The 25,704-nt window shown below is 45.2% G+C and overlaps 4 protein-coding genes across 7 annotated transcripts; 3 read left to right on the top strand and 1 right to left on the bottom strand.

Annotated features, from left to right (window-relative positions):
• Window positions 1–524: 524 nt before the first annotated feature.
• On the top strand, window positions 525–12,026 carry LOC112891840. The gene is made up of 19 exons (XM_025958823.1): window positions 525–925; window positions 1,612–1,673; window positions 2,029–2,116; window positions 2,206–2,267; window positions 2,363–2,456; window positions 2,674–3,108; window positions 3,219–4,130; window positions 4,211–4,342; window positions 4,422–4,538; window positions 4,948–5,028; window positions 5,764–5,893; window positions 6,010–6,049; window positions 7,599–7,671; window positions 7,778–8,476; window positions 9,175–9,352; window positions 9,748–9,853; window positions 10,643–10,733; window positions 10,832–10,894; window positions 11,113–12,026. The coding sequence occupies exons 1-19, from the start codon at window positions 830–832 to the stop codon at window positions 11,779–11,781; spliced, it is 4,128 nt and encodes a 1,375-aa protein (XP_025814608.1). The 5' UTR covers window positions 525–829; the 3' UTR covers window positions 11,782–12,026.
• Window positions 12,027–13,550: 1,524 nt separating this feature from the next.
• On the top strand, window positions 13,551–15,757 carry LOC112894476 (non-specific lipid transfer protein GPI-anchored 2-like). The gene is made up of 3 exons (XM_025962201.1): window positions 13,551–14,548; window positions 15,018–15,116; window positions 15,405–15,757. The coding sequence occupies exons 1-3, from the start codon at window positions 14,182–14,184 to the stop codon at window positions 15,527–15,529; spliced, it is 591 nt and encodes a 196-aa protein (XP_025817986.1). The 5' UTR covers window positions 13,551–14,181; the 3' UTR covers window positions 15,530–15,757.
• Window positions 15,758–16,901: 1,144 nt separating this feature from the next.
• LOC112895955 (type I inositol polyphosphate 5-phosphatase 10) lies at window positions 16,902–22,051 on the bottom strand. Of its 2 annotated transcripts, none has more exons than XM_025963973.1 (12): window positions 21,479–22,051; window positions 20,991–21,065; window positions 20,834–20,909; window positions 20,171–20,236; window positions 19,993–20,062; window positions 19,801–19,905; window positions 18,885–19,500; window positions 18,618–18,811; window positions 18,421–18,529; window positions 17,983–18,131; window positions 17,328–17,530; window positions 16,902–17,208 (listed from the first exon to the last, which is right to left on the bottom strand). In XM_025963973.1, exons 2-12 carry the CDS (start codon window positions 21,018–21,020, stop codon window positions 17,168–17,170), a joined length of 1,659 nt encoding a protein of 552 aa, XP_025819758.1. In that variant the 5' UTR covers window positions 21,021–21,065; window positions 21,479–22,051; the 3' UTR covers window positions 16,902–17,167. The 2 variants fall into 2 exon arrangements, with proteins under 2 accessions (XP_025819758.1, XP_025819759.1); XM_025963974.1 differs by having other exon boundaries at window positions 19,993–20,059.
• Window positions 22,052–22,092: 41 nt separating this feature from the next.
• On the top strand, window positions 22,093–25,080 carry LOC112895954 (pentatricopeptide repeat-containing protein At2g02980, chloroplastic-like). Of its 3 annotated transcripts, XR_003229308.1 has the most exons (4): window positions 22,093–23,343; window positions 23,656–24,466; window positions 24,783–24,846; window positions 24,938–25,077. XR_003229308.1 is itself a non-coding variant. In XM_025963972.1 (3 exons), coding segments are annotated over exons 1-3 (1,917 nt in total). In that variant the 5' UTR covers window positions 22,093–22,239; the 3' UTR covers window positions 24,785–25,080. The 3 variants fall into 3 exon arrangements, 2 of the variants coding, with proteins under 2 accessions (XP_025819757.1, XP_025819756.1); XM_025963972.1 differs by having other exon boundaries at window positions 24,783–25,080; XM_025963971.1 differs by lacking the exons at window positions 24,783–24,846; window positions 24,938–25,077 and having other exon boundaries at window positions 23,656–24,498.
• The last annotated feature ends 624 nt before the right edge of the window (window positions 25,081–25,704 follow it).

Here is a 25,704-nt window from a genome sequence, read left to right as displayed (position 1 = left end):
CTGTATTTAATGCGCATGAAACCTCTATAAAACTTGCACTGAAATTAGACTAAGCACAATTTCAAACGCTAATCTTTACATGTACTATTCCCTTCATCCCAAAAAATATAACTCTTATTTTTCGAGAAGTCAAATAATTTTCAGTTTGACCAGATTTATAAAAAATTAAACATTTACATCTAAAAATATTTATTATAAAAATATATTACATGATTAATCTAATAGCACTTATTTTATAACATAAATATTAACATTATTTTATATAAATTTAAAATTATTTAACTGCTCGTGAACGAAAGTGTTTTTTTGAAACGGAGGAGTACTACATAAATGCGAAACAAGCAGCCGACATGTACAGCTTGCTGATCATGATCCCAGGAAACAGACAAATGCTCGCATTTGACCATTATGCTTATGGCATCGCACGGAGCGTACTTTGCTTGCCGTCGTTCCTCGCAGGAAATCAATTTGACGTGACGACGCCGTTAAAACCTTTTCTCACGTTAGAATAAAAAAAGGGGCCCGAACCCGTCGGCTTCCAGCCACTAATCCCCAAAGCCAAATTTCTCGCTTCGCCTTTCCTTCCTCCCATCCCTCTCGAGGCTCGCCGTCGCCGCCATTCCCGTTCGCCTCCTCCTCCTCTTCTCCACCTCCGCAAAACCCTAGCCGCCGACCCCTCCAATCCCCTACAAGCGCCCGAATCGCGGCCCCAGTCGAGCTAGGGCTCGCCAATTTCTGGCCTGGCCCGTGGAAATTTCGGGCCGTCCCTTTTCGGGTGAATCCTTCAGTTTTTTTTTCCGGGGGGATTGTTTGATTTCTGCGGCGCACGATGGGGAGCAGGAGGGAGGAGGAGAGGAACGAGAAGATCATCCGCGGCCTCATGAAGCTGCCGCCCAACCGCAAGTGCATCAATTGCAACAGTGTGGTAACCCCTCTCGCCCGTTTGCTTCGTTGCTAAGCTGATTGGAGCATCTATTTTGTTCAGCTTCGCGGGTCGCTGCCAGGGAGGCGGCGGAATTTTCCCTTCGATAGGAATGTTAGGCAGTTAGCTCAGATTTGCGAAAATTTTATCAAGTTTGTTGTGAACTTTGGCTCATCGGTCCACGCGTTCAAGTTGTATCTGTTGGTTAAATGATGATAGCTTGGTACTCTGTTTCCTATATCTGATTATAGAAAATTCATTGCTCTCACCCTTTGATCACATGAGAGGTCTAAGGACCCTAGGTTACATCAGATTGGGAAACTCGTTAATGTTGCTGCCATTTTGTAACTTACAATTGCTGAATTGGGTTGTTAATAGATAGTTGTTTGATCTATTTAGATCTCCTTAACTTTCATCAACACTGCTATTGGTGTCTGAGGATTAACTTGATTAATTTACAGAATTGCTGAACTTTCATTACTTACATATTTGTTAAGGGAAACTTGTGTTGCTTTTATTAGTTTAACTGTATAGCGTGATAGTAGAATTATTTCTTCCACGATTAACTGTGGTTGAAACCCTACTTTTGCTGTGCAGCATAAAAATTGATCAGTGACACATTTTGTCCCAGCTACCCGTCCAATTTAATATCATTCTCTTGACTTCAAATCAATTTTGTTTCGTTGCAGGGGCCGCAATATGTATGTACCAATTTCTGGACCTTCATTTGCCTGTCATGTAGTGGAATTCAGTGAGTATCTTTTCCCTGCCTATTCAGCTGCTCATTCTTCCTATTATCTTGTAACTCTCATATTAGTTCTATTGAGTATTGACTTTTGCTAAATTTATGCTGTTCTATTTGATGCTTCTAACGAGGCATACAATAGGAATGTACCTAATATAAAAAGCAAAAAGGGTATTGTCCTCTGCCCATACATAATTGAAAATCTACACTTAAGGGTTTGTCGGCTTGTCGCATTATGTTCCTGTTAGTCGTGCTCCTAATTGAACTTGATAACCAAGTCCTGTTGTATTGTGAAGCTAGCTTTTAGTTTTTCTGTTTTTTTCTTGACATTAACTTCTTATGTCTTGTGTGTAATATACAGCCGTGAATTCACTCACCGTGTTAAATCGGTGTCAATGTCCAAATTTACAACCCAAGAAGTTCGGGCTCTTGAACAGGGGGGTAATCAGGTAACAAATGCACCCACAACTATTCAATCATGTTACCTCTAGGGCACCCCGTACAGCTTTTATGACTCAAATTGAGTTAATCATTGCAGCGAGCTCGCGACATCTACCTAAAGGACTGGGATTGGCAACGAATGAGGTTGCCTGTCAATACGTGAGTTTCATTTCATTCTCGACTTTTTATGGGTACTTATTCCTTTTGTTCTCTGAATGATGTTACATTTCTTATTGACTCTGTTTTTGCTTCAGCAATCCGGATAAGATAAGGGAATTTATCAGGACTGTTTATGTGGACAAGAAGTACGCTGGTGGGTCCTCTAACAAGCCAGCGACAGATAGTGAGGTAATGAGCTGATGTGTCTTGCGAGCACGGTTGTATTCTCCTTTATCTAAGTCTAGTGAGAACAGTTATGGATATATAAGTAGTTGCATTGTCTTTATCTAACCTATTAATTGCCATAGTCCATATTGTTGTTCCAGCTAATTCCAGTTGCTGTCCATTTATTCCTGCTGAAACTTCCATAGTTCAGTCTTAACTGTAGTTTCCATTTTTCTGGCAGAGTGTGAAAAGCAATGAAAATGAAATGAGAAGACCTAGCTCCTATCATTCATACTCCCAAAGCCCACCTTATGATTTTCAGTATGAAGATAGAAGATATGGTAAGCAAGTTGACACGCTTGCTCGAAGGCCTTCAGATAGGGCACTCTTCGATGGGAAGCTCGGCAACTTTCTATTCAGTCCAGGTCGTTTGCGAGATCAGATGAATGAAGACCGATTTGCTAATGAAAGTTCAGGGTCAAGGTTTTCCGACTTTTCAGCCTCAAGCACTGGTGACTTTAGAAATGATGTCCTTTCTCCTAGCTCTCAAGAGACAGGGTACAGTAGTCCCTCCGTCCATCATTCAAGAAACGTCTCTGCTGAAAATCCTCAATCCCAGAAGTATCCTAATGTAACTTCATCACAAATAGATTTGAACGGAGTTCGACGCCCTCAGGTTTGTGATCCTTTTATTCCCCTCACTTTCCAGTAAATGCATTTTTGACATAGAAAACTCCTCCAGGTATAGAGCATTAGATATGAATTATTTGTTCTTTCCATGTGCAGCGAACAGCTTCTTCTGGAAGTTTTGGATCATTTGATGGTAGCTCAGTGTCCAACAAATCAGTTGAATCAGGTTACCCGCCTGATGCACCAACAGAAAAGTCAGTGCATTCTGCAGTAAACCATCAGATTGTGGCTTCTCCCGTGGCAAATTCAACAAAACTATATGCCTCGCCACCCAGCAACCACAACTTGATACCTCAGAAATCTGCTGATTTAGGTAGCCAAACCACTGCCACTAGGAACCCTGTGCAACATGGTGGGGCTCAGACTGAAGCTGTGGTGCCGTCGCCTGCCCCAACACAACCAACGACTTTCACACCTCTTGACCTCTTTGATCAATCAACTGCGCAACAACCTGTCACTTCTGATGCACAGATAGATCTGTTTGCTGGCTTTAATGAACAGTCATCAGCTTCTCATAATTTAGGCAGTCATTCTGATGTTGCCAAAGAACCTTCCCATAATGTTGTCGTTCAGAAGGCCGTGATACCATCAGCTGAAGCACTCGCCACATCCCATCCTGCTCACCAAGATCTCTTCAGTCTGTCAATTTTGCAGGAACCAGCAACTTCCTCACCCCCTCCGCCGATAGATCTGTTTGCTGGCTTTGACCAACAACTGCCACATTTGTCTAATGTTCAACAAATTCCATCAGCAGCTCCATTGCCTGCTAACGGTGGATGGGCTTTCTTTGATGCACAATGTGGATCTTTAACATCTGTTTTAAATGTGCAAGCTCAGATGCCTGCTGCATTTCATCCATCTGATGATATTGCTAAAGGAATTGATCAATCAACATCGCCAACTTCATCACCAAATGCCATTGGGTCGCAAAGTACTCTGTCCATGATGGATAACTGGAGTTTAAATACTGAAGAAGTGAAGATTTCTGTTCCCAAAGAAAATTCTCCGGTAAAATAATTTGACACATGAGGTGCTTAGCTATTTGTTATAGCTTTCCATTTAGTAACTTTTTCCTTGTTCGTTTATAGCCTTGGAATGCCTTTGGTGAATCAACTCAGAGCGCATCAAATAATTTGTTCACATTCAACACTATGTCTCAAGTAGCGCCTCATCAATTTACTACACCTGGTGCTTCACATATTGAACCCAGAAATCCACAGGTACACAAGTTTCAATTAACGTCTCGAAAAGTATATTTCTCAAAGAAAGCTAGGCTGAATATTCTCAATCATTCTTTAGGATTTAGCTAGGGGTGAGACTGAAAGGCCAACTCCTGGGGATATGTTTTCTGGTTTCAACATTTCACCTGTTGAGATGGCTGGACCATTGTTTCCTGCACCGCCTCAATCCCATTTGGTATGGAGCTTCCTTCTTTACAATAGCTTCAATTTTACTGTGAGCAAACATGCATGGACATATTAAAAATATTATGTTTGAGATATAATGTGTATTTTCTTTTGTTTGTTGGGCTCTATTTTGTGAATATCATCTAGCTTATCATGGAAGGGGTCTATTTTGTATCATCTAGCTTATCATAGAAGTTAAGGAATTATTATTATAAGATAACGTGTTCAGACTATGTATTCTAAGGTGCCCTATGCATACACCACCCTTCATGGGTTCCTGTGTATATGTCATTTAGTCGCTTTGGATGTCCTTCTATTTTCCTGTAATTTGCGTTCACCTGCATTAACTATTTTCCTACCTTTTAATGTCAAAATGGATGAACTTATTTCTTTACCAATCCTTGATGATTTTGTTTCAGGATGGCATGGTGTCTCATCCTGGAAAATCAACAAATCCATTTGACATAGCATTTGAATCTGATGTTGACGCCAACGACATGGTATCATAATTTTAGGATTTACAATCGTACTAATTATAATGTTGGCCAGCAATTCTGTTCCTTATACTTTTGTTTATGAGCTCCTTTATTCTTTGATGCAACGACAGTATTTGTGGCCCAGCCAAATATATGTTAATATGAATAGGGGCACAAAACGAAAGAAAGCTATACGAAAGAGCCAACTACATTAAGTCGTCTTACGATGCTTCAAATAGATATTGTAAGAATTACAATTTACAAATCAGAGTTCTTGACAGCCCTTTACACCTCCCCTCCTAAAAGCAGTAGTAAGCACTAATTCAATAAAATTTCCTTACAGGTAACTTTCCAGCAACTCTAATTAGAAGAAAATTTGTGTTCCTAATCTTCTCAACTTTATAAAGCACAACTTTGTAAGAAAAGGAAATTATTCATAGCATGGTTTGAGGCATCGCCTAGGCCAGGTGTACCCCCGGCGTCACACAATGCCACAAGGTTTTTGTTATGCCACAACACCTAGGTGTCCAGCATACCCCCAACGCCATAGAACGCCGCAACACTTCAAAAACCTTTATTCATAGATCTTGTGTTTTTTTCGTTTAGTATGTGATTACTAGCCCATCCAAGATCCCAGGACTTGAGCCTGTTTACTTTTTTTTTCTTGACATGCTAGCCAGAGTGCAGCTTTGCCATGTTGCCAAATACTTTCTTTTTGTTTTCCCTTTATTCACTGAGCTTTTTTGTTCCTTTTTTCAGTTTATGGATTTGACCTCGCTACAGGATACATTACCAGATCTTCATACCACCACAGATTATTCTGGGAGCTTAGCACAGTCATGGGTTTCTCAGAATTCTACTATGCCATACGTTCCTTCTGGGCCTCAAGGTATCTGCCTGTTGCACCAAATTAATCATCATGCGCAAGTACGCAAGCGCGGGAACACGGAAAACCTCGCTCTTAATGCTAAACCTGATTCTTTTTTTTTCTTAAAAAAATACCAGGAGGATTATCCTACGTGTCTGGACAAGACTCTCACATGTTGTAAGCTCCTGGAACCTGTACTTGCAATTGGTAATAGATATCACTTTCTAAACAATTACTTGTTACAGGAGCTCGACACAAGGACCTTTTCCACCTAGGAATCCATTTGAGTGAGTGCTAGTAAAGAATTTTTTTTGCTGATAGTGGTGGAGGAAGGAAAATATTGGCAGTTTGGCACCAGTCGAAACTGAAATGGATACTCGGGTGTACTATACTAGAGGCATTGAAGCAAATGTGTGTGAAAGCTGAAACCCAGAGGTACATATGTTGCTTGGATCACGTCACTCCTGCATATCAGAAGTTCAGAACGGAATGCAAAGATGTCTACCTGGCAGGCATTGCGGGAAATTTTTTCCCCAAGCAACAAGCTGTGTCCACTACTCGCCTGGACTGATGTATATCTGGCAGGATCTGCTGGTCAAACATCAAAATTTCTTTCACCAGTTTGTTATTTGCCCATGGGTTGTGTTCATGTTCTTATTAATTCCTGTTGTGAATCGGAAAAGGAGCGGCATTTCCATGAAATGGATGGGTGATTACCCTTATTGATCCCTAATATAGTGAAAAGCCAATAGTTCATCAAATGAATTCATTGCTGTCAGATGTTGTGTTGTTCAGTAATAGATATTACCTTTGCTTTGTATGTTGAAGGGGCCTGTCTTCTTTCCTCAGCAAATTAACATTTGCTAATCTTAATAAAGGAACATGAGAATGTCTTCTCCGTGTAAGTTTTTTTTAATAAAGAAGCAGGTGCTTGTTCATTGGATACCCGACTTATTGCAGCGGTCCAAGACTAAGTGTTAGCTTTATAGTCAATCTGATTGCTTTATGCCCAGCTTATAGTGGCTGTATCTTTACAAAGTTCAGTTTGTACATCTACTACTCGATCATGTAATGATTTAAGGTTGTATTTTCTTGGTTCAGATTTCGAATTTTTAATTAAATAAGTCGTACAATAAAACATGAAAGTGAACTCAGATTGGGTGCTTGTCACACTTAGTGCCATGGCAAAGATCATGGATGAGTCTCGCTGCAGTACTGCAGGGGGACTCACCTGCTGGCGTGTGGGCCCAAACGCAGTGCGGTCCACGTCAGTGAGGGGGAGTTCCTCTGCAGTAATGCAGAGAAACTACTTCTAAAGATCATGAGGGCCAGTTTAGTTCTCACGCCGTAAACGTAAAAAAATCGTAAACATAAAAAATTTTAAAAAATCTTGCTAATTTGAAGTATTAAATGAAGTCTATTTACAAAACTTTTTGCATGGATGGGCTGTAAATCGCGAGACGAATCTAACGAGCCTACTTAATCCATGATTTGCAACAGTGATGCTACAGTAACCATCCGCTAATTATTGTTTAATCATGGATTAATTAGCATCATTAGATTCGTCTCGTGATTTACAACCCATCCATGCAAAAAAATTTGTAAATAGACTTCATTTAGGACTTCAAATTGGTAAGATTCCTTTGAAATTTTTTTTTTCCTCCACGACACGCAAACTCAACAGCCCTGAATCTTTTCGCAATTGAATATGGCTACCTCACTGCAGAGAGCACGGCAACTTTGCCACTCCCCAATGGCGTAGGTGGTACGGTAAAGGTTTTTCTGTGGACAACTTGGAGGTGATTTTTTAATTTTCAAAATTTTGTAAGAAAAATGAGTAATTGGAAAAATCATTATTTTTGAGAGAATTTGACTTTTAAACCTTGCGTTGACACAACGGAACAGCCAGAGAACGGGCAGCCTTCGTCTCCGCGCCGCCCGAGTCCTAAAACCCTACCCAAAATCTCTCCCGAGTCCCCACCCACCGCCATCGCGCGGCCAGCCGCCATGCGCCCCTTCCACCCTCCCCGCCCCAACCCCAACCAGCCCCACCGCGCGCGGCCCGGCGGCGACCCGGGCCCGCCTCACCTCCCCGGTGTCCCCATGCACCCCGCCTTCCCGCCGCCCGTCCCCAACCTCGCCGCCGCCGCCAACCCCATGGCCGCGGCGGCGGCCGCCAACCCTTTCCTCGCGCTGCAGCTCCTCGGCCAGGCGCAGCAGCTCCAGAACCTCGGCTTCCTCGCCGCCGCGGCGCTCCAGCAGCAGCAACAGCAACACCAGCAGGCGCCGTTCTTCCCGGGAGGGTTCCCGCCGAACCCCAACCAGCTCGCGCCCTACACGGGCGGCCCGCCGCCAGCCGGTTTCAACGGTGGCGGGGCGTTTCGGCCCGGCGGTGCTGGGGTTTGCGGGCCGCGGCCGCCCAGGCCCATGATGAGCCCTGCGGGGAAGGGTTTCAACAACAACGCCGGAAGCGGAGGAGCACCGAAGCCGATTCCAATTCTCAATGTCGCGAAGAAGGACGACAACAACAGCGGCGGTGCACCGAGGCCAATTCTCAACGATGTGAGGAAGGACCGGAATAGCTTTGGTGGCGGCAACGGCGAGGTGATTGAATCATTTGCCCTTATTTGTTGGGTCGATCAATAGGGTATGAACTGACACTAGGTTTTTAGCTTAATGATTGTTGGTGCACAGATGAGTTCGCTGACATATATGTTATTCTGGTCTGTTGCATTTGGATTGGGAATTTGGGATAACATTCTTATCTGCAGAATGATGACTTTTGATGGATGTTACTAGGGCCAATTATTATTAAGATGCCACTCTATATGCTGATCATTCCAATCATTGTGCCAGGTGCCAAGCATCATTTTCAGTAGACAAATCACACTGTACTGCAATCAAATAATAAATGTTTAGCCTGTTAACCTTTGCTGAGTTATCTGATCTTCCATCACTGTTTTCACCAAGTCCCCCTATGGGCTATGAGCAAAACTAACACAGTTCTTATGCCCTGTTGTTCATTTGCACAATGGTTGTTTAAACCTTTTGGTGTTCTAGTTCTGTTCTTCTTGCACTGATCAATCATAGATTCATGTGCGTGCAACTGTTGAGAGTTCCTTAGTCCTTTAGGATAGTACCATCTGTAAAGAACTGTTTAGATGATTCTCACATCATAAGCCATAATATATTCTGTTTTGATTGTTGCTTTTCTAATTCAGAAAAAAAATATGCTTTTCTATGACATCCTTCCAAAGAATGTACTGCTTCATTTAATTTATGATCTGTTGAATTTATAACAGGTAAACAACTTTGAGAATAAAGCAGATGGCATATCTAATTTTGCATCTGAAAATGGGAACAAAACAACAGATCAGAGAGTCCGATTTAACTCTGGAAGAGATGTTAGAGATGGCAGGCAATTCGGTGCACCTAGAGGGAGGGGAAGAGGAAAACACTATAATCAAGGTCGTGGAAGAGGTAGCGTGATTTATGACACACAGTTAACTATAGATCTTTTTTTGTCACCTCTTGATTTGAACATGCATACGCTTTACAATTGCCAAATCAAATCATGCCCATCTTCTCTGCATTTTCACTGAGAGTTGGGATTATATGTTTCGTACTGAGCCTATGCTCAACGTTCATCTTCAAGCTGGAGTGTCTTTCATGTTTTCAAGCCTGGAATGCATTCTTTTTCCAACTAAATGTAAAACTAGCATGTTCATTCTCTTGAGATGGAATTTCTTTGGGAGAAAATTTCTCTCTTTAAGTTCCATTTTACTTGTACTCTTCTGTATCTGGTACATTTGTTTCATCATCTGTCTTATTGATTGATATCTCTCCAACTAGCATTATTATTTTCACTTTATCAGGAAACAACAACTGGGAAGACACAAAATCCCACTTCATGAGCCACAAAGGTCCAGCATCAGGACGTCGCAGTGATGCTCCAGCTCCGGCATCAGGCGGTAGCCGAAAGTACGCATTACTGAATTTTTTTTGTTGTTGTCTTCTAGTCTGTTCGAAGTTAAATTTGACTTGCAGACTTCTTTATTGTGCCCTTTACCACATTTTAGTGTTGAGTACCTGAGTATCTTGGGTACAACGTCCACTGCTCATCTAGTATGCTTATGCTGCCATCAAACCATCAGAACTTCTTATGCCTTCATTCTGAGAATAGTAAGCATGCTAATGTTTCTCTGTTGTTTTTTGTTGTCAGTAACTCTATATCATTGCTATTAATAAGAACCTGAATATTTGTGTCATGCATATTAAGATGAACCTCATTGTGTGTTAGCTGGGATCTCTTCTACTCTGTCCGAAGTTAAAAATGACGACTTCTTTATTATGCCCTTTATCACATTTTAGTGTTGAGTACTTGAGTATCTTGGGTACAGCATCCACTGCTCAGCTAGTATGCTTATGCTGTCATCAAACCATCAGAACTTCTTACACCTTTATTCTGAGAATAGTTTGAGCATCCTATGCTTCTCTGGTGACTTTTTTAATCCTTTTATTTATGTATCGGAAAAGGCTCGGAGACTAGGACAACATGTTGAACACTTGAACAAGATAGCCTCAACCTCCTAGACTCCAGCCTCCTAGTTATTTCTACCTTCACTTTCTATTGGCGCTTTTGTGATTTGTGCCTTGTCTAACTGCTTGATCTTCCTATTCTTTGTTGCTGTACAAATACAATTTAATCATAGGGTTAGCAATACATATTTCTTAGGCATCCTACAGATAATATTTAACACATATTTGCAGGCGCCCTCCTTTAATCTATGATGCAAATGAAGTTAAACAGTGGGTAGAAGCACGGAAGAAGAACTACCCTACAAGCGTCAATATAAGCAAGGTTCATGTTCGTACTTGTACCTTCTTACTAAACCTGAGTACTTCATGTCTACATGAAAGGAACGTTTAGTGACCAACTGCTTGTACTCCATAATGCAGAAGTTGTCTGAGAGTAAGTCAGATAATCAAACCAAGGACAAAGATGCCCAGCTGCGACGCCAGGTGATCGAATATTTATTATATGGATCTATGGTCATGATGTACCTCCTTAGTTTTAAAGGAAAATAGAATTGATTTGCCTTTAAGTGGTCTATAGTCAGAAGCATTGTCTACAGCATTCAAGTAGTGGGGATATGTCTTAGGATGTTACAGTTCCATTATTTTGATCTGAAAATGTATGTTGGCCTGGTTCTTAGATGCAACTATTTTATTTGGTGCAGGAACTGAAGGAAATCCTAGCAAAGCAGCAAGAACTGGGTTTTGAATTACCTGAGTTACCACCTGGCTATCTATCTGAAACTGAGGATCAAGGCAATGAAAGGAAAAGCAACTGGAAAACTCAATGCAGGGATTCTCGTTTTGGAAATCGTGCCAAAACTAACAAAAGAATGAGGTTTGAGCGTGGAGAGTTTCAGTCTAAAAGATCCAAGGTATGGAACCATACTCCTAACGGTGATGGAGCAATGGCTAAGAGCAGGGAACCAACCCTCCTACAGAAGCTACTTAGCTCCGATATCAAGAGGGACAGGCATAGGCTTCTTCACACGTTCAAATTCATGGCCTTGAACAATTTCTTTGAGGACTGGCCTGATAAGCCGCTGCAGTTTCCCATTGTTAAGGTGAACCAGATTGAAATCGAAAATAATATTCCCACAGGTGACTTAGATGACTTGGAGAATGCTGAGATGGCCAAGGACATCAGACTCGATACAAATGAAAATTGTGATAGGAAGGAGTTGAGCTCGATTGATGGAGAAACTGGTATCGCCGACCACGACGATGAAGAAGAGGATGGTGCTGGTACTAGTCCGGACAGCAGTGACGAGGATGAGGTCGACGATGCATATGAAGAGCAGTTTAACGAACCTGAAGATGATGCCGCTGCATGAAAATTTCTGAACGGGGTACCCAAATTTTAAGCCCAAGTGTTCTTTTTCTGTCTGTAAAGTTCAGTTTGCACAATGCATTCTATAGCTCTTCGCATATTCCTGGCGAGGTCTGATGTTTGAAGAAAAGTAGTTGGTAGTTGAATTATGATGTTATCTCCCGGGAATATACTTCATCGCTGTACGGACATGGTCGTTCCTGAACAAATGCACAGAACACAGCAGCATGATCTGGTCCTCATTCTGCACGCACAGGAGTTAGAACCCGTCGTAACTATCGCACAGTAAAAACTTTGCTCTGAACATGCCCTGGGGTGAAGGTAAGTGGCACTGTTAATGCAGGGAACGCCCGACGACACGCGGCAGCATCTTCTTTTCAAGAAAACCACCTGGCAATCTATTAGTTTTCAGAAAAAGAACACGTCCTACTCCCTCGTTTCGTCTTTAGCATACGTATTGGTATTGCTAGGATCTTAAACGTCTTTAGTGGTATATTGTCCATCAATTTCTAATTTTCTAGTATATCATCAATTGCTATGAAATTAACATCATGGTAAATGACCTTTGAAATACGGATCTACTCATGCAACTTTTATACATTATTAAGCATGCATATAGTTTAACAACTCGCTAGTCCAAATCTATAAAATTTGACTTTTTAAAATCCTAAAATACCTACTAATTTCAAACGGAGGGAGCTCTAGCTACAATCCTTACTGTTGTGACCTGTATTGATAGCAACATTATGTTTTTAATAGTTCTTATATATTTCAAGATGAGCCATTATTATTAACCATATTGTTGATCCATACGAGTTCTTAGATATTGGTGGTAATAAAATAAAGGTTTGACTTAGATAAATCTTAATTGTCTTGCATTGAAGAGTCCGAAGGGTTGCAGCTCAGGAGTGCTCTTTACGTTTTTGAAATATAAGGGCTGCAGCTAGTTTTATAGAGAAAAATCTACCACATGAAAGAAGTAAATTGTAAAATTATATTTCATAATATTTCAAAGAAGTAAATTATGCTCATGTGGTATCATAAATGTTATTTTCCTTTTCTATAAATATATAGTCAAACTTCAAATAATTTGACTGAGACAAAGTTGCAATCTCTTTTGCTCCCTCCATTTCAAATTGTAGGTCATTTTGGCAAATCTAAATACATAGATTTTGCAATACATCTAGATATACATTTTGTCTAGATACATAGCAAAATCTATATATCTAGATTTGCCAAAACGACCTACATTTTAGAATGGAGAGAATATTTTATTTCATGTAACTTATAATGTGATGCACATGTATACGTACCGATGTCTCTACAAGGATCTTAAATTTTAACTTAAAAGCCGGATTCTAAAAGGACTGAGCTCTTATACAATTTTAAACTAAAATATATTAAAAGCTAAGTTAGATTATAAAGAGAGCACTCAGCCAATGATCCGCTATCACCTACTCATCATGTCTAATCCAAGCCATATTGTTTTTCGCTCCGGGGCGGACGCAATGCTGTCGCGGGTTTGGTCGTGTACTCGTGCCGACAATCGACATGCCACGCCGGAGCGCTTTTACTCCGCCTTCAACCTCCCGATCAGGACGGCGCTTGAATGCCGCCAGAGAAGCCGAGATTTCTCGACGGATTCCCCCTTTTCCCCTCAACTGATATTTCTGGCGCACACCAGAGGCGACGCATCCGCCCCCCCCGCCGCCACACCCCCCCCCCCCCCCAACCCCGCACCGCGAGCAAGGTCGCCGTGCCGCCGCGTGAGCAAGCCGCCTGCCTGCCTGGCCGCCTGTAGTCTGGACCAGGGCGACCGCCGCGTGCATTGATGCCGCGGCATTCAAGGTGGGCGCGCGCGCGCTGCACCTGCACGCACGCACATGGCACCGCCGCACCGGCGCCGGCTCGCCCCTGCCTGCCTGCCGCAGCGGTGGGCTGCGCCAGCGCCGCGTCCTACCACTACCAGGCTACAGCAGCCTACAGCGCAGCCGCATTCATATCCGCATTCATTCCCGCGCGGGGGCAGCCCATCCTGATCCTGGGCGGCTAGCCGGCGAGCGAGCGGCGGTTGGTTTGCCCTGTACTGGTTGCTGGTCTGATGGAGATCGGCCCGGACCGGTCGCGGTCGCGGCGTGGACCCAACCGGCCGGGCTGTGGAATCCAACAGGCTCCTAGCTCGTAACCTGGCAACATTTCCGATCAGTTGGAAATCGCGGCCGCAGACCGGGCACACACACATTCTTGTAACACCGGTTGCACCGTATATAAGCACACGCACCGGTATAGGAGTCACTTCTCGGCGAGCACCAGCCAGCCACCAGTGACGCACCAAGCTTAAGCAGCAGCACGCAGCGCCACCGCCTCCTCGGCTAGCCGCTAGCTGATCCTTCTCTCCGTCGCCATGGCGATGCTGCCGCGGTCTACGGTGCTTGTGGCGGCGGTGGCCGTGGCGCTGGCGTTCGCGATGGCGGCGGCGCAGGGCCCGGCCGCGGCCCCGGGGCCGGCGCCCGGGATCAGCGACGAGTGCCTGAACGCGGTGCTCAACATGTCGGACTGCCTGTCGTACGTGACGAACGGGAGCACGGTGCGGCACCCGGACAAGGCCTGCTGCCCGGAGCTGGCGGGGCTGCTCGAGTCCCACCCCATCTGCCTCTGCCAGCTGCTCGCCGGAGGCGCCGACTCCTACGGCGTCAGCGTCGACTACAAGCGCGCGCTCGCGCTCCCGGGGATCTGCCGCCTCACCGCGCCGCCCGTCAGCGCGTGCGCAGGTGCGCATTCGCATGTGCCACGACCTTGCATTCTTCCAACCAAAATCTCAGACAAAAATCTCAAAGTTGCATAGGAGAAGTAATCTTCAGACCATGGCAGGAAGCTGGTCAAATGGAGTAGTTTCCTCTTTACATCATGAGAGAAATCTAGCCAAATGAAGCAGTATCCTTGCCACTGCTCTAACGTTTTCGTTGTTCCATTCTCAGCTAAGTTACAAACAATCCCTGAAAAGTTTTCATGAAAAAGGAAGATCCTCCTCCTGGCTCATGGCACCCTGTAACATTGCCTTTTGCAGTACGATTACGCAATCAAGCTTACCCTAGTTAGTTAGTAAGATGATGATGATAGCATGTGTTACAGTCAAAAAAAAATTACAGAAGAAAAAAATGATAGCATGCGTTTGCAACTTACCCTGCTCATTTGATTACGTCTTCCGATTCCACTGACCAGCTGCTCTTTATCTTGTAGCGTTCGGAGTCCCTATCCCTGCGGGACTGGTGCCTACTGCAGCGCCCTCGCCCAAGTCATCATCAGGCCCCTCTCCTTCTATCGGCCCAGAAGTGCCTGGTAAGTGGTAGTAACTTGCTACCATTTGATTCTCTAGTCCTCCACTAGCATATATACATCTTTGCTGCAAAATCGACACTGCAAACAATACAAGTGAGTAGAGGGTATCAGAACTAAATGCCAATCAGAGAGAGGCAGTGACAGCTCATAATTCCTGCTCTGCTGATGTGAACAAGATGCTTGTTAGGTGCCCTCAGTAGCCCAGTCAGTCACGGTCACACATTCTTGCGTGACCTGCTTGCTCTGCTAACTCTCGCCTCTGACCCCATCTCGTCTCGTGTCCTGCAGCGAACACGCCGGCCGGCTCGGCAGCGAAGTCGACGAACCACGCCCCGGGCCGCGTCACCGCCGGCGGCCTCGTGGCCCTCGCCGCGCTGCCCCTCGCTGTCGCGGCCGCCGCCGGGATGCTCTAGACCACCGCCGGAGCTCGCGAGCACCAACATCCTAGTCTTGTGATTTCTTTCTTCATTCTTACCACACATATGGTTGTGCATTACGATACGTCCGTACAAACAATTGTTTCCACGCGCGAGATTCTTCAGGGTTTGTTTCTTTTTCCATGTAATAATTCCTTTCCTTCGGTGTACTGTAATTTGCTAGAGATCGTGACGCTGTGTACGTGTAGCATCTTCTTCGAATCTCTTGTACGGTTTGATGCTGCCCTGTTCGTCTCTGCCTGGGGTCACAGGTCACGATCGGTGACAAGGCAGCAAATGCTCTGCAGTACTGGCGAACAGTGGCGGCGATGAATTGATGGTACTCGCGAGGGGAGAGAACTGGGGTTGAGCTGTCGAGAGGCGTGTGGGCGATGGATGGCCGTCGTGGGCAGCGACACTGATCCGGCCCCGGTGATCGTCCGTCCATCCTGGCCTTGGGCGCTGGCCGTTGGGACATCAATGCCGGGATACCCTCCGATTCAATTCCGATCCTCCACTCTTCGGCATTTGGTTGCGCCCCATCTGATGCGGTTCATTTGCGGCTGCAATAGTAGTAGTTTCTCTTGGGGCTTAAGGACAAGGTCACGGGAGACAAAGACACAAAAATTTGTGTCTCCCGTGACCTTGTCCCGCAAGAGAAACTACTACAAATAATTGCAGTACTTGGTTGAGTACGCGCCGGCGCCGGCCGTTGGTGAGCGTCTCCGCTCGTCCCGGTCACACCCACACGGCGGAACCGCACTGGCGGCGACCCGAGCACGCCGGAAATCTGCAGCTGGGGCAACGTCCCGAGAGGTCATCAGAACCCGCGCGGCACGGATACGGGCCACCGTCCGGAGGCCGGACCACGTCCGCCTCTGCCATAACCACGCTCTGACGTCACCCGGTGCTTCATATTTTTCATGTGCCGCCAAACGGAGCGCAGCGCAGCGCAGACAAAACTGTCGCCGAGATCAGCAGTTCAAGCGGTTTGGAAGAAAAAGAAAAAGTCAAGCTGGAGGCACGCGGATGGAGATGATTCGAATTCAATGAAGCACAAATGATCATGGACCTCCTCTTTTAAACGGAAAAGGTGATCAGCTTCTGAACGGAGCTGATTCAGGTGTAACAAAGGAAATCAGAGAGGGCAAAATGCACCATGATGAGTTTGAGCTTTTACACGGTTGAAGTTCCATACTTCCAGTGAAGTCAAACACAAGGGAGGAACCGTAGAAAAAGTATTCTGCTATTTTTTTCAAAACAAAAATTGTTTTTGCCTCAGTGCAACCATGCTTCCGGATATCGTGAAGAAAGAACAGACCTACAAAAGGGTAACTGCACATAATTTTTTGCAAACATAAACGTGAGCTACCTCACAATGAACATCGGGTGGTAAACATGATATCGAATATATATGACTAACCATTTTCATGGGAAATACAACCTAACTTTGCTATACTGGTTAAGCAATGTAGTTCTTAACTGAAAACATTTTTGCTAAGTCGCCAAGCACACAAAGCCTGTTCGGGTGAGGGGGCCATTGGTTGGGTTTACCCCTCATACAAACAGGCGTCCTTCTTGAGTGCTTCGCCTTTTTCTGGTACCAGGGTAAGTTATATATATTCTCATCATACTCTAGGAAAGCTCACATTTCGAGCTCACATTTCGTGCAGTGCCTGCAAATTGGAATGAATAACAGATTATTAGAACCGCTGGTCCGATACTATTTTCTTAATAACTACCCTAACATAGCAAACTGACAACATTAACCGTTTAAGCAGTAGGTATAGGTTACCTTTACCCTTGCCCATTGGTAAGAGCTCTTCAGCACCAATTCTCATGTCAGCATTTGATGAGCGCCTCTTTGTCCTTTTGTTAAGTACGTCGACCTCAACAACGAAGGTTCCACAAACTGGACGATGGTCAGAAAATCTAGACTCCCCACGATAGTAGGATAATTGCATGATACCATCCCCACGCCACAATATTCTATCACACCTGAGCAAGTTCAACTACTTCAGAGGGACACAATAATAATTCAAATTATGGTTCAGAAGCAAAAATATTTTCATAGCCCAATACTTGAAAGTGGAAAGCAAACATGACCAAATCACACCATATAAACTACTGAACAAAGTGTAGGAACAGATGTAGTCAATTGGAGTATATTTGAGCTTTCTACCTAAACACCTTGTACAATATGAAAACTGCAGGATCTTGTGGGTTTCATTATATTGTGGAAAAATAAGTAATAAGAATACCTCATTTCTTGCATGGAATACCGAATTAAGTTGTCTTTTACACTTGGAACAAACAGGAATGGAAGTAGCATTACGTGCTATGTTTATACCCATTTATACCCCCTAGAGGGACAGCAGAACTTAACATAACTGCATTCTCAGTATAGGTCTTTTGTGTAATAGAAACCTTCTGGTACAAGCAGTACATACCATGCTGGTGTTCTCCTCTTTTTCTTTGATGTCGCAGTCTCACCAGCATAAGCATCTGAGTTAAATGAGTACTTGTACGTTGGAGCAAAATATATCTTCCCCTCATTCCAACCCTTAAAAACTCGCCCAGCATCTCGTTCGATTTTAAGCTGAAGGAAAATACATACAACATAAGGCAATTAACTTTAAACAAACACATTATTAATTCTTTCTGCCTTCTTTCGATGAATGGTAATTAACTTTTTTTTTGTATGATGAAGTTGATTGATGTGAAGAGTATTTAGAAATAGCACCATTCCTCCAGTTAGTTTTTTTTTCTAAAAGAAAGATTGTCCTCAGGCTCTAGCATTCACTAAAGAAGCAAATATAGACCCAAAGCAGTCCTACAGGCAACCCCACCAAGGCACTGGCATGTTCCTGACGAGATAGAAAAGTTACCTGATCCTTTTCAAAAAGGGCATCCCAATTATTTTCCATTAAAAGTTTCTTGGTGTCTGCATAGCTCAGTGCAATGCGGTAGTTCAGATCCCCGAGCCATATCACCTTGCTGAAATCAACAATATGCATAAATTAGTGAGGAAAACATTTTGAAATGAAACATATATTTACAATTAAACATAGCACAGTATTCTTACTCATGTTCAAGAATTTTCTCTGGGATTTTTCTTCCAGATCTCCGACAAATCCTAGAAAACATTGTGAGCCTCAGTATCTCCAGAACATCCGAGTTTCTCCTGAATTCATCACCTTCTTTCTGGCCTGAAGCCAAATGGCTGCAGACGAAACAAAAGCTCGTCTGGTGCAGTGTCATGCTTACTGATATACATCCCTGCAGCAGCAGAAGTGCAGTCAGGAATAGAGTAATTACTTGCAGGATAACAGCAATTTGATTCTGTCCTGACCTTGTTTCCAAGACAGCCCAGAATTCCGCGCCCTATGCAAGATTTTCTTAGATGGCCAATATGCTGTACTAGTTCTTTTTTCACCCACACAGTAACAAAAATGCCAACCATTTGTTTGCATGCTATGAGATTATATTTTAGTTGATCCCTTGCAGCAGGAGCAGAGCCATAAGAGTCCCTTGATTTTTCTTTGTCTTTCACTTCCTCTTCTTCATCCTCTTCAGAGGAATCTGTCTCATCTGCATAGGCTTTTGGACACCGAAAGCAAGCATCCCTGTAGGATGTTTTGGTCATTTCAACTGAGCAATTGCAGGCCTTAAGTTGTTTTCTGCGGACTGGCATGAAAGATTTGCTAATGGCTTTTAGCAAGGACTTTTGGAAGATTGTGGTACCACTTGCTGTTTTTGATAGGTCAGATAATGAAGTATCAAGGCTTGATGAAGCTCGAGAGGAAGAAGAATCAACAGAGGGAGATGGCTCATGCTGAAAGACGTTGGCATCAATGTCAGCTGGTCGGTTTAGTGCTTGGTTTATAAGAACAAGCCATCTAGCAGCTGGTTCATTGTCTTCTATGACAAGCACGTTACCAGCATTGAGAGGCACAATTTCCTGAAAACTGTTCAAGTGTTAGACAAACAAAAGTAATGACACAATGATGTCAGACTAAAAGATCTATTAAATACCCTAGAAATACCAAACATGTCAATGCATCAATGCAGTTTATTACCATACTACGATGGAGCAATCAAGTAAAACTTCACTATTTTTATCATTTTCAGCTGTGCATTAGTACTATTATATGTGAAAGAAGCTGGATTCAAATAATTGAAAATTAAAACTGAAAACATCAGCGATATAGGTAATGACATTGGAACAGATTTTTGTAGATATTAAGAAATATGAATTAAAAACCTACCCCAGAACATAAATATCTGACTTGTCATCAGGTGGAAGAAAATCGTCAAGGTTCAATGCAGCAGTAGGGGTTTTTCCTCCAACATTCCAGGTGGAAACAAATATTCTGCACGATGAAAGTAGAGAGTGAAAACTTTGATCTTAGCATGAAATGGATGCAAGGATGGTAGGATATGGAACTTAGCCATTATACCTGATGGGTTCAGTTGTAGTGTTATTAGAAGATTGGGCAAGGAAATGGCTAAGATGCATGCTCCTAACTTCTGGTTCCATTTAGATCAAACAAGCATAAGAAGGCAACCAAAATGACGAAAAGCTTAATTTGAGGGATCAGGGGAAAAAAATACTGGACTTTGCAGACATTAGAGTACCTGAAAGTGTTCTCAAGGGGGAAGATAATGCTGCCTTAGAAGAACTTGGTCCAGGCTCAGCTGTTGCTATATAGGAGGACCCAGAAAAGTTAGTTGCTGGTTGCATGGTCTTAGGAACAACTAGACATTCTTATTAGAGAACGATTAGCACTTCTTTTTGCTAGACATTAGTACTTAGCAGCAGAAACAACTTGACTTGAATTTACGAAAATAAAGAGAACAAATTTTGTGCCAGATTAGTGGCAAGAGCTATTGGCAGCAGGGAGCCTGGTCTTCAACTGGATAGTTACGACTCAGAGATGAATAAATATTACATGATTTCAGGCCAAATCAGAAGTGATAGGGGGATGAATTGTGGTGACACAATTTTATTTGTAAGATGGAATATTATGGAACTGGGAACGAATTCTTGGTTTCAACTGTGAAGTGTCCAAACAGCCAATGAGGCAGTTGTCTCCCGTTCCACAATTTCAGCCCCTGTCCGGAGGTCCAAATGGTTTTTTTGTTAAGGTCAATTAAGACAAGGTATCATGAGTTCGTCTAAATTTAGAATGACCATTGATAGTTACCTCGAGGTCTATTTATGTGCAAGGCAAATGAAGAAAATTTGAGCTGGTGTCCCTAATGTTATTCTGGTATTGGAAAATAAGATTGTAAACCAACCAGCATGGCAGCTCGGATTGTCTGTGCTCTTAGCAGTTTTCTTCCCCTTTGCCTTGAAAAGTTTTGGGCCACAACCCTGGTAAGGAGTAGAAATAAAAGATTTAGTGGCGTTTCACTCCTGCATAATGCAATGTTGGAAACGCAATCAACTTATCACCTTCATTTTTTCCCCACCGGTGGATGCCATTATACGCTGAACCCGGTAGAAGGTTTCCTTAGTAATATTTAAAGTCTGGATACCAAATGCAATTTAATTAAGAATCTAGGAGTTAGCGAGTAGTTCATAACAGTAAACAAGCGGCCAAGCAATAACAAATTAATGCAACGGCACATGCATTTTACACAAAAAAAAGGTTCATAAAAATGCAAATTTTGAACCAAATTCTAGCAAATCACAGTCAGGAAAACCGATGCATGTTCTTACAAACCCAAAATTCTGTCAAGCCATAACGAGAACAGGCGATTCAAAAGAAATCACCCCGCTGCGCAGAGAAGGATCACGCAAACAAAAAAGGTAAAAAAGACCTCCCAACGATTGCCGTCAAAAGCACACCAAGTCACCAATATGCGATTTAACAATCGCCAATCCTCCCATCCACAAACCCACGCACCCGAAACGCACAATGCCGCATCACGCATACCCACCTTATCCTGCAAGAACGAGTCCAAACCTTCTTCGTCTCCCGGAATCCCAAAACCCGCCGGCAGGAAGCCGCCACCACCAACAGCGCTCACCAATCGCACCACCAGCAGTCCTACCGGCCAGGAAAACCAGCTCCGCAAGCCGACGCCGGGCCGCGGCCCCTCGAATCCGGCAAGGGGTCGGGGGAGGCCGGGTAACGCACGGCCATTGGGGGTCCGTGGAATCTTTAAACCGCGGAAGGGGACAACTGTCGCACGGAGGGGAATAGTTTAAGGAAGGAGCGCCTCCCGCCACAATGGCAGGCGGCATTCGATCCGCATCCGCATGCGTCGCGTCGCGGCTGCCGGCTGGCGGGGTTGACCGGGGCGGCGGGCGAGTTAGAGGGGCGCACGTGCGTGCGGGGAGAGGGGTTGGCGAGGGCGAATGGAATGGGTTCCCGGGCCGGGGAGGGGGAGGAAGGGGACAAGAGGAGTAGAGCTCTGTAGGGGGGAGGCCGTGGTGGGGAGAAAGTGGGGGAGGAGTAGGAGAGCACGCACGACGCTGTCAGCGGCAACGGGAATTCTCGCTGGATTCGGACGTGATCCCCTTTGTGCGGCCGCACGGCGGAGGGGTCTGTCTGTGGGAATCCACGGCGCGGCGCGGCGGGCATCATGTGCTTGCGTACTTGCTCCGGCCGGCACACGCCAAATGCCAGCCCCCGGCTGGTTCGTGCTCGTTCTCCGGGTCTGGTGCTCTGATGCTGACATGATGCGCTGCGGTGGGGATGGACGGTTCTTGGGGCCGCGCCGATACGTTGCGGACACGACGAGGACACGGGCGCGTGCTGCATCTCACGCGAGCACACGAACCGAACAATCCTTGCCCTGCGCCGCTGCCACGTCCCGAGCGCTCTGAGCCCCCCACCGCTCGCATGCGCCTGCTCAAACCGCAGGAGGCCGCCACCCTCCCGCGCGAGGCCCTCGAGGCGCACATCGTCTCGCTGCTGCGCCGATGCCCGGGCCTCCTCGCGCTCCGCGGCGCGCACGCCCACCTCCTCCGGCTCCGCCTCCCGCGCCTCACCGCCGCGTTCGCGCTCTCCAAGCTCCTGGCTTCCTGCGCCGCCGCCCGCGCCGCAGCCGTGGCGTCCTCCTCCTACGCCCGCAACCTGTTCGACCAAATCCCGGACCCGACCGCCTTCTGCTACAACTCCCTCATCCGCGCGCTCCCCGCAGCGGGCCCCGCCCTGGCCGCTTACCGCCGCATGCTGCGCGCGGGGTCCCCACGCCCCAACAGCTTCACGCTCGCGTTCGCGCTCAAGGTGTGCGCGGCCGCACCGGCGCCCGCCGAGGGGCGCCAGCTGCACGCGCAGGCGTTCCGCCAGGGCCTCGAGCCCGGCGCCTACGTGCAGACCGGGCTGCTCAACCTCTACGCCAAGTGCGAGGAGGTTGTGCTCGCGAGGACGGTGTTTGACGGCATGGCCGGGGACAGGAATTTGGTGGCGTGGAGCGCGATGATTGGTGGGTACTCGAGGGTGGGGATGGTGAATGAAGCTCTGGGGCTGTTCCGGGAGATGCAAGCGGCAGGGGTGGAGCCGGATGAGGTCACTATGGTCAGTGTAATATCTGCATGCGCCAAGGCAGGAGCACTTGATCTGGGAAGGTGGGTGCATGCTTATATAGATAGGAAAGGGATCACGGTTGATCTGGAGCTGAGCACTGCACTGATTGATATGTATTCAAAGTGTGGTTTGATAGAGCGGGCAAGAGGGGTGTTTGATGCGATGGTGGAGAGGGATACAAAGGCATGGAGCGCAATGATAGTTGGATTGGCGATACATGGTCTTGTGGAGGATGCGTTGAGGCTTTTCTCAAGAATGCTAGAGCTCAAGGTAAAGAATGCTGCACTGATATTTTTTCTTGCAATGTGTTGGTCACTCGTTGTTCTCGTTGGTTATATAGGTGATAGTGAGGTCATATGCACTGACTTGTATATGTAGTTCAATACAAACGATCAGCAATAGAAGCAAATTTGTACTGAAGTGCGGTTTGTTTTTTCAGTTCTCCAATGGTAGTTCACATATTAAACCTAGTTTTCAGATAATTAGGATTTAGGATTGCATATATTGTCTTCACAAACCACAAAGTTGCCATTACAATTCTCATATCCCACCTAAGTTCTTGTGTGTACTGTGATATTACAGGTGCAGCCTAACAATGTCACCTTTATTGGCGTGCTGTCAACCTGTGCTCACAGTGGTTTAGTGGATGATGGGCGACGGTATTGGTCTACTATGCAAAATTTGGGAATCAAACCTTCAATGGAGAACTATGGCTGCATGGTTGACCTCCTGTGTCGATCTGGCCTTCTGGATGACGCTTACTCCTTTGTTATTGGTATGCCTATCTCACCAAATTCAGTAATCTGGAGGACTCTTCTTGTGGCTAGCAAAAGCTCAAACAGGATGGATATAGTGGAATCAGCATCAAAGAGGCTCCTTGAGTTAGAACCTCTCAATCCGGAGAACTATGTTCTGCTCTCCAACTTGTACGCGTCAAATTCCCAATGGGATAGAGTGAGCTATATGAGGAAAAAGATGAAGGACAGCAATGTTACTGCTGTTGCTGGTTGTAGTTCAATTGAAATAAACGGCTACTTGCATAAGTTTGTGGTGAGCGATGATTCACACCCTGAAATCAATGAGATAAGACTGGTTCTGAGAGAAATAGCGGACCGGGTGCGACGAGCTGGCCACAAACCTTGGACTGCAGCCGTTCTACATGACGTTGGTGAAGAGGAAAAAGAAGTTGCCCTTTGTGAGCACAGTGAAAGGCTTGCCATTGCATACGGATTGTTAAAGACGAAAGCCCCCCATGTCATTCGGGTGGTAAAGAACTTGAGGTTTTGCCCGGATTGCCATGAAGTGACAAAAATAATAAGCAAGTCATACAATCGAGAAATCATCGTTAGGGATCGTGTTCGCTTCCATAAATTCAGGGGAGGCAGTTGTTCTTGTAAGGACTTTTGGTGATTCCTTGGTTACATAAATGAATCGCAGTGATGCAAAGTTATTCTAGTTACATACTACTAAGATCAATCATATGGTTACTCTAAATACCTATGTTAAATATTTTGCTCTGGAAATTTCCTCTACTAAGTACTAGCCCATCTTATTCAGCTTTCATGGCTAAATTTATGATAAAAAATACTTTATTATCTCATAAATTTTCCTTCCTATAATAAACCCTCACCGCCTCACCTTGCAATTTTTGTTATTATCGTTTATTTATCGGTAATGCTTCCGTCCGCACATCCGACGCGAATAATAAGAATTGGACGCACGGTTGTCCGCCACGCACCGTCGAGCCTCCTGCCCTCCATTTTCTTTTTCCATGTGAGCGGACCCCACTAGGCAATCTTATCCCTTCCCTTCCAGCTTTCTTCCCCAAACGATCTCCCTTTTCTCCATTTTTTTGGATGGGCAGCTTGGAGATGCGGCCGGCGCGGAGGTTGTGCAACGGCGCACCGGCAGCCGTGGCAAGCGGGCCGTGGAGGTCAAGCAGGAGTCCCGCGTCCCGGGGGCATCGCTACAGCTACGGCGCCACCGGCCATGCCAAGCTCAGTCGCAGACCTCGATGCTCATGTCGGCCGGTGCTCCTCCGCATGGTGCCCAACGCCATGGCGACGTGGGATGGCGCAGCGGAGCAGCAAGAGCTTGTGCCTACTAAATGGCTCCATCGACGAATTGAAGTGCGAGCTCAAGCTGGGCCACGGGGACCTGATGCGCTACATGCCCGGCGAGGCGGTGAGCACTCCGACGAGTTCCGATTTGATGTTGCAATAGATATTTTAAGATGTTGAGGTTATTATGCGCCAATGTTGCAAAAAGATCGACCTGAAACATTTTTTTTTTGTTGATGTTGCAAACAGATATTTTGGATGTTGCATAAGGTGTTTTTCGGTGTTTCATAAGCTGATTTTGCAGAGTTGTGATTCTTTGGCTAAAAAGTGGAGATCCCGATTGGATGTTGCATGAAACATCTCAATTTGTCACGGTGGGAATTCTTTTCTTAAGATCTCTAGAATTGGATGCCAATGGTTGTTTTTATGTTTCAATAGGTAAATCTTGATCTTGCAGACTCCTCTTCTGTGTCTTCTGTGTGTTGCAACGGACCGTTTATTTATCGGAATTTCCAATCTTCTCATTGTCCCACGTGATCCGGTACCCATCAGGCCTCGTGCTGTGCCCGTG

The sequence above is a fragment of the Panicum hallii genome, chromosome 5, assembly GCF_002211085.1.
Source record: "Panicum hallii strain FIL2 chromosome 5, PHallii_v3.1, whole genome shotgun sequence".
In the NCBI taxonomy this organism is placed as follows: Eukaryota; Viridiplantae; Streptophyta; class Magnoliopsida; order Poales; family Poaceae; genus Panicum; species Panicum hallii.
Note: the sequence above shows the minus strand (reverse complement) of the source record. Positions and strands in the feature narration are given on the sequence as shown.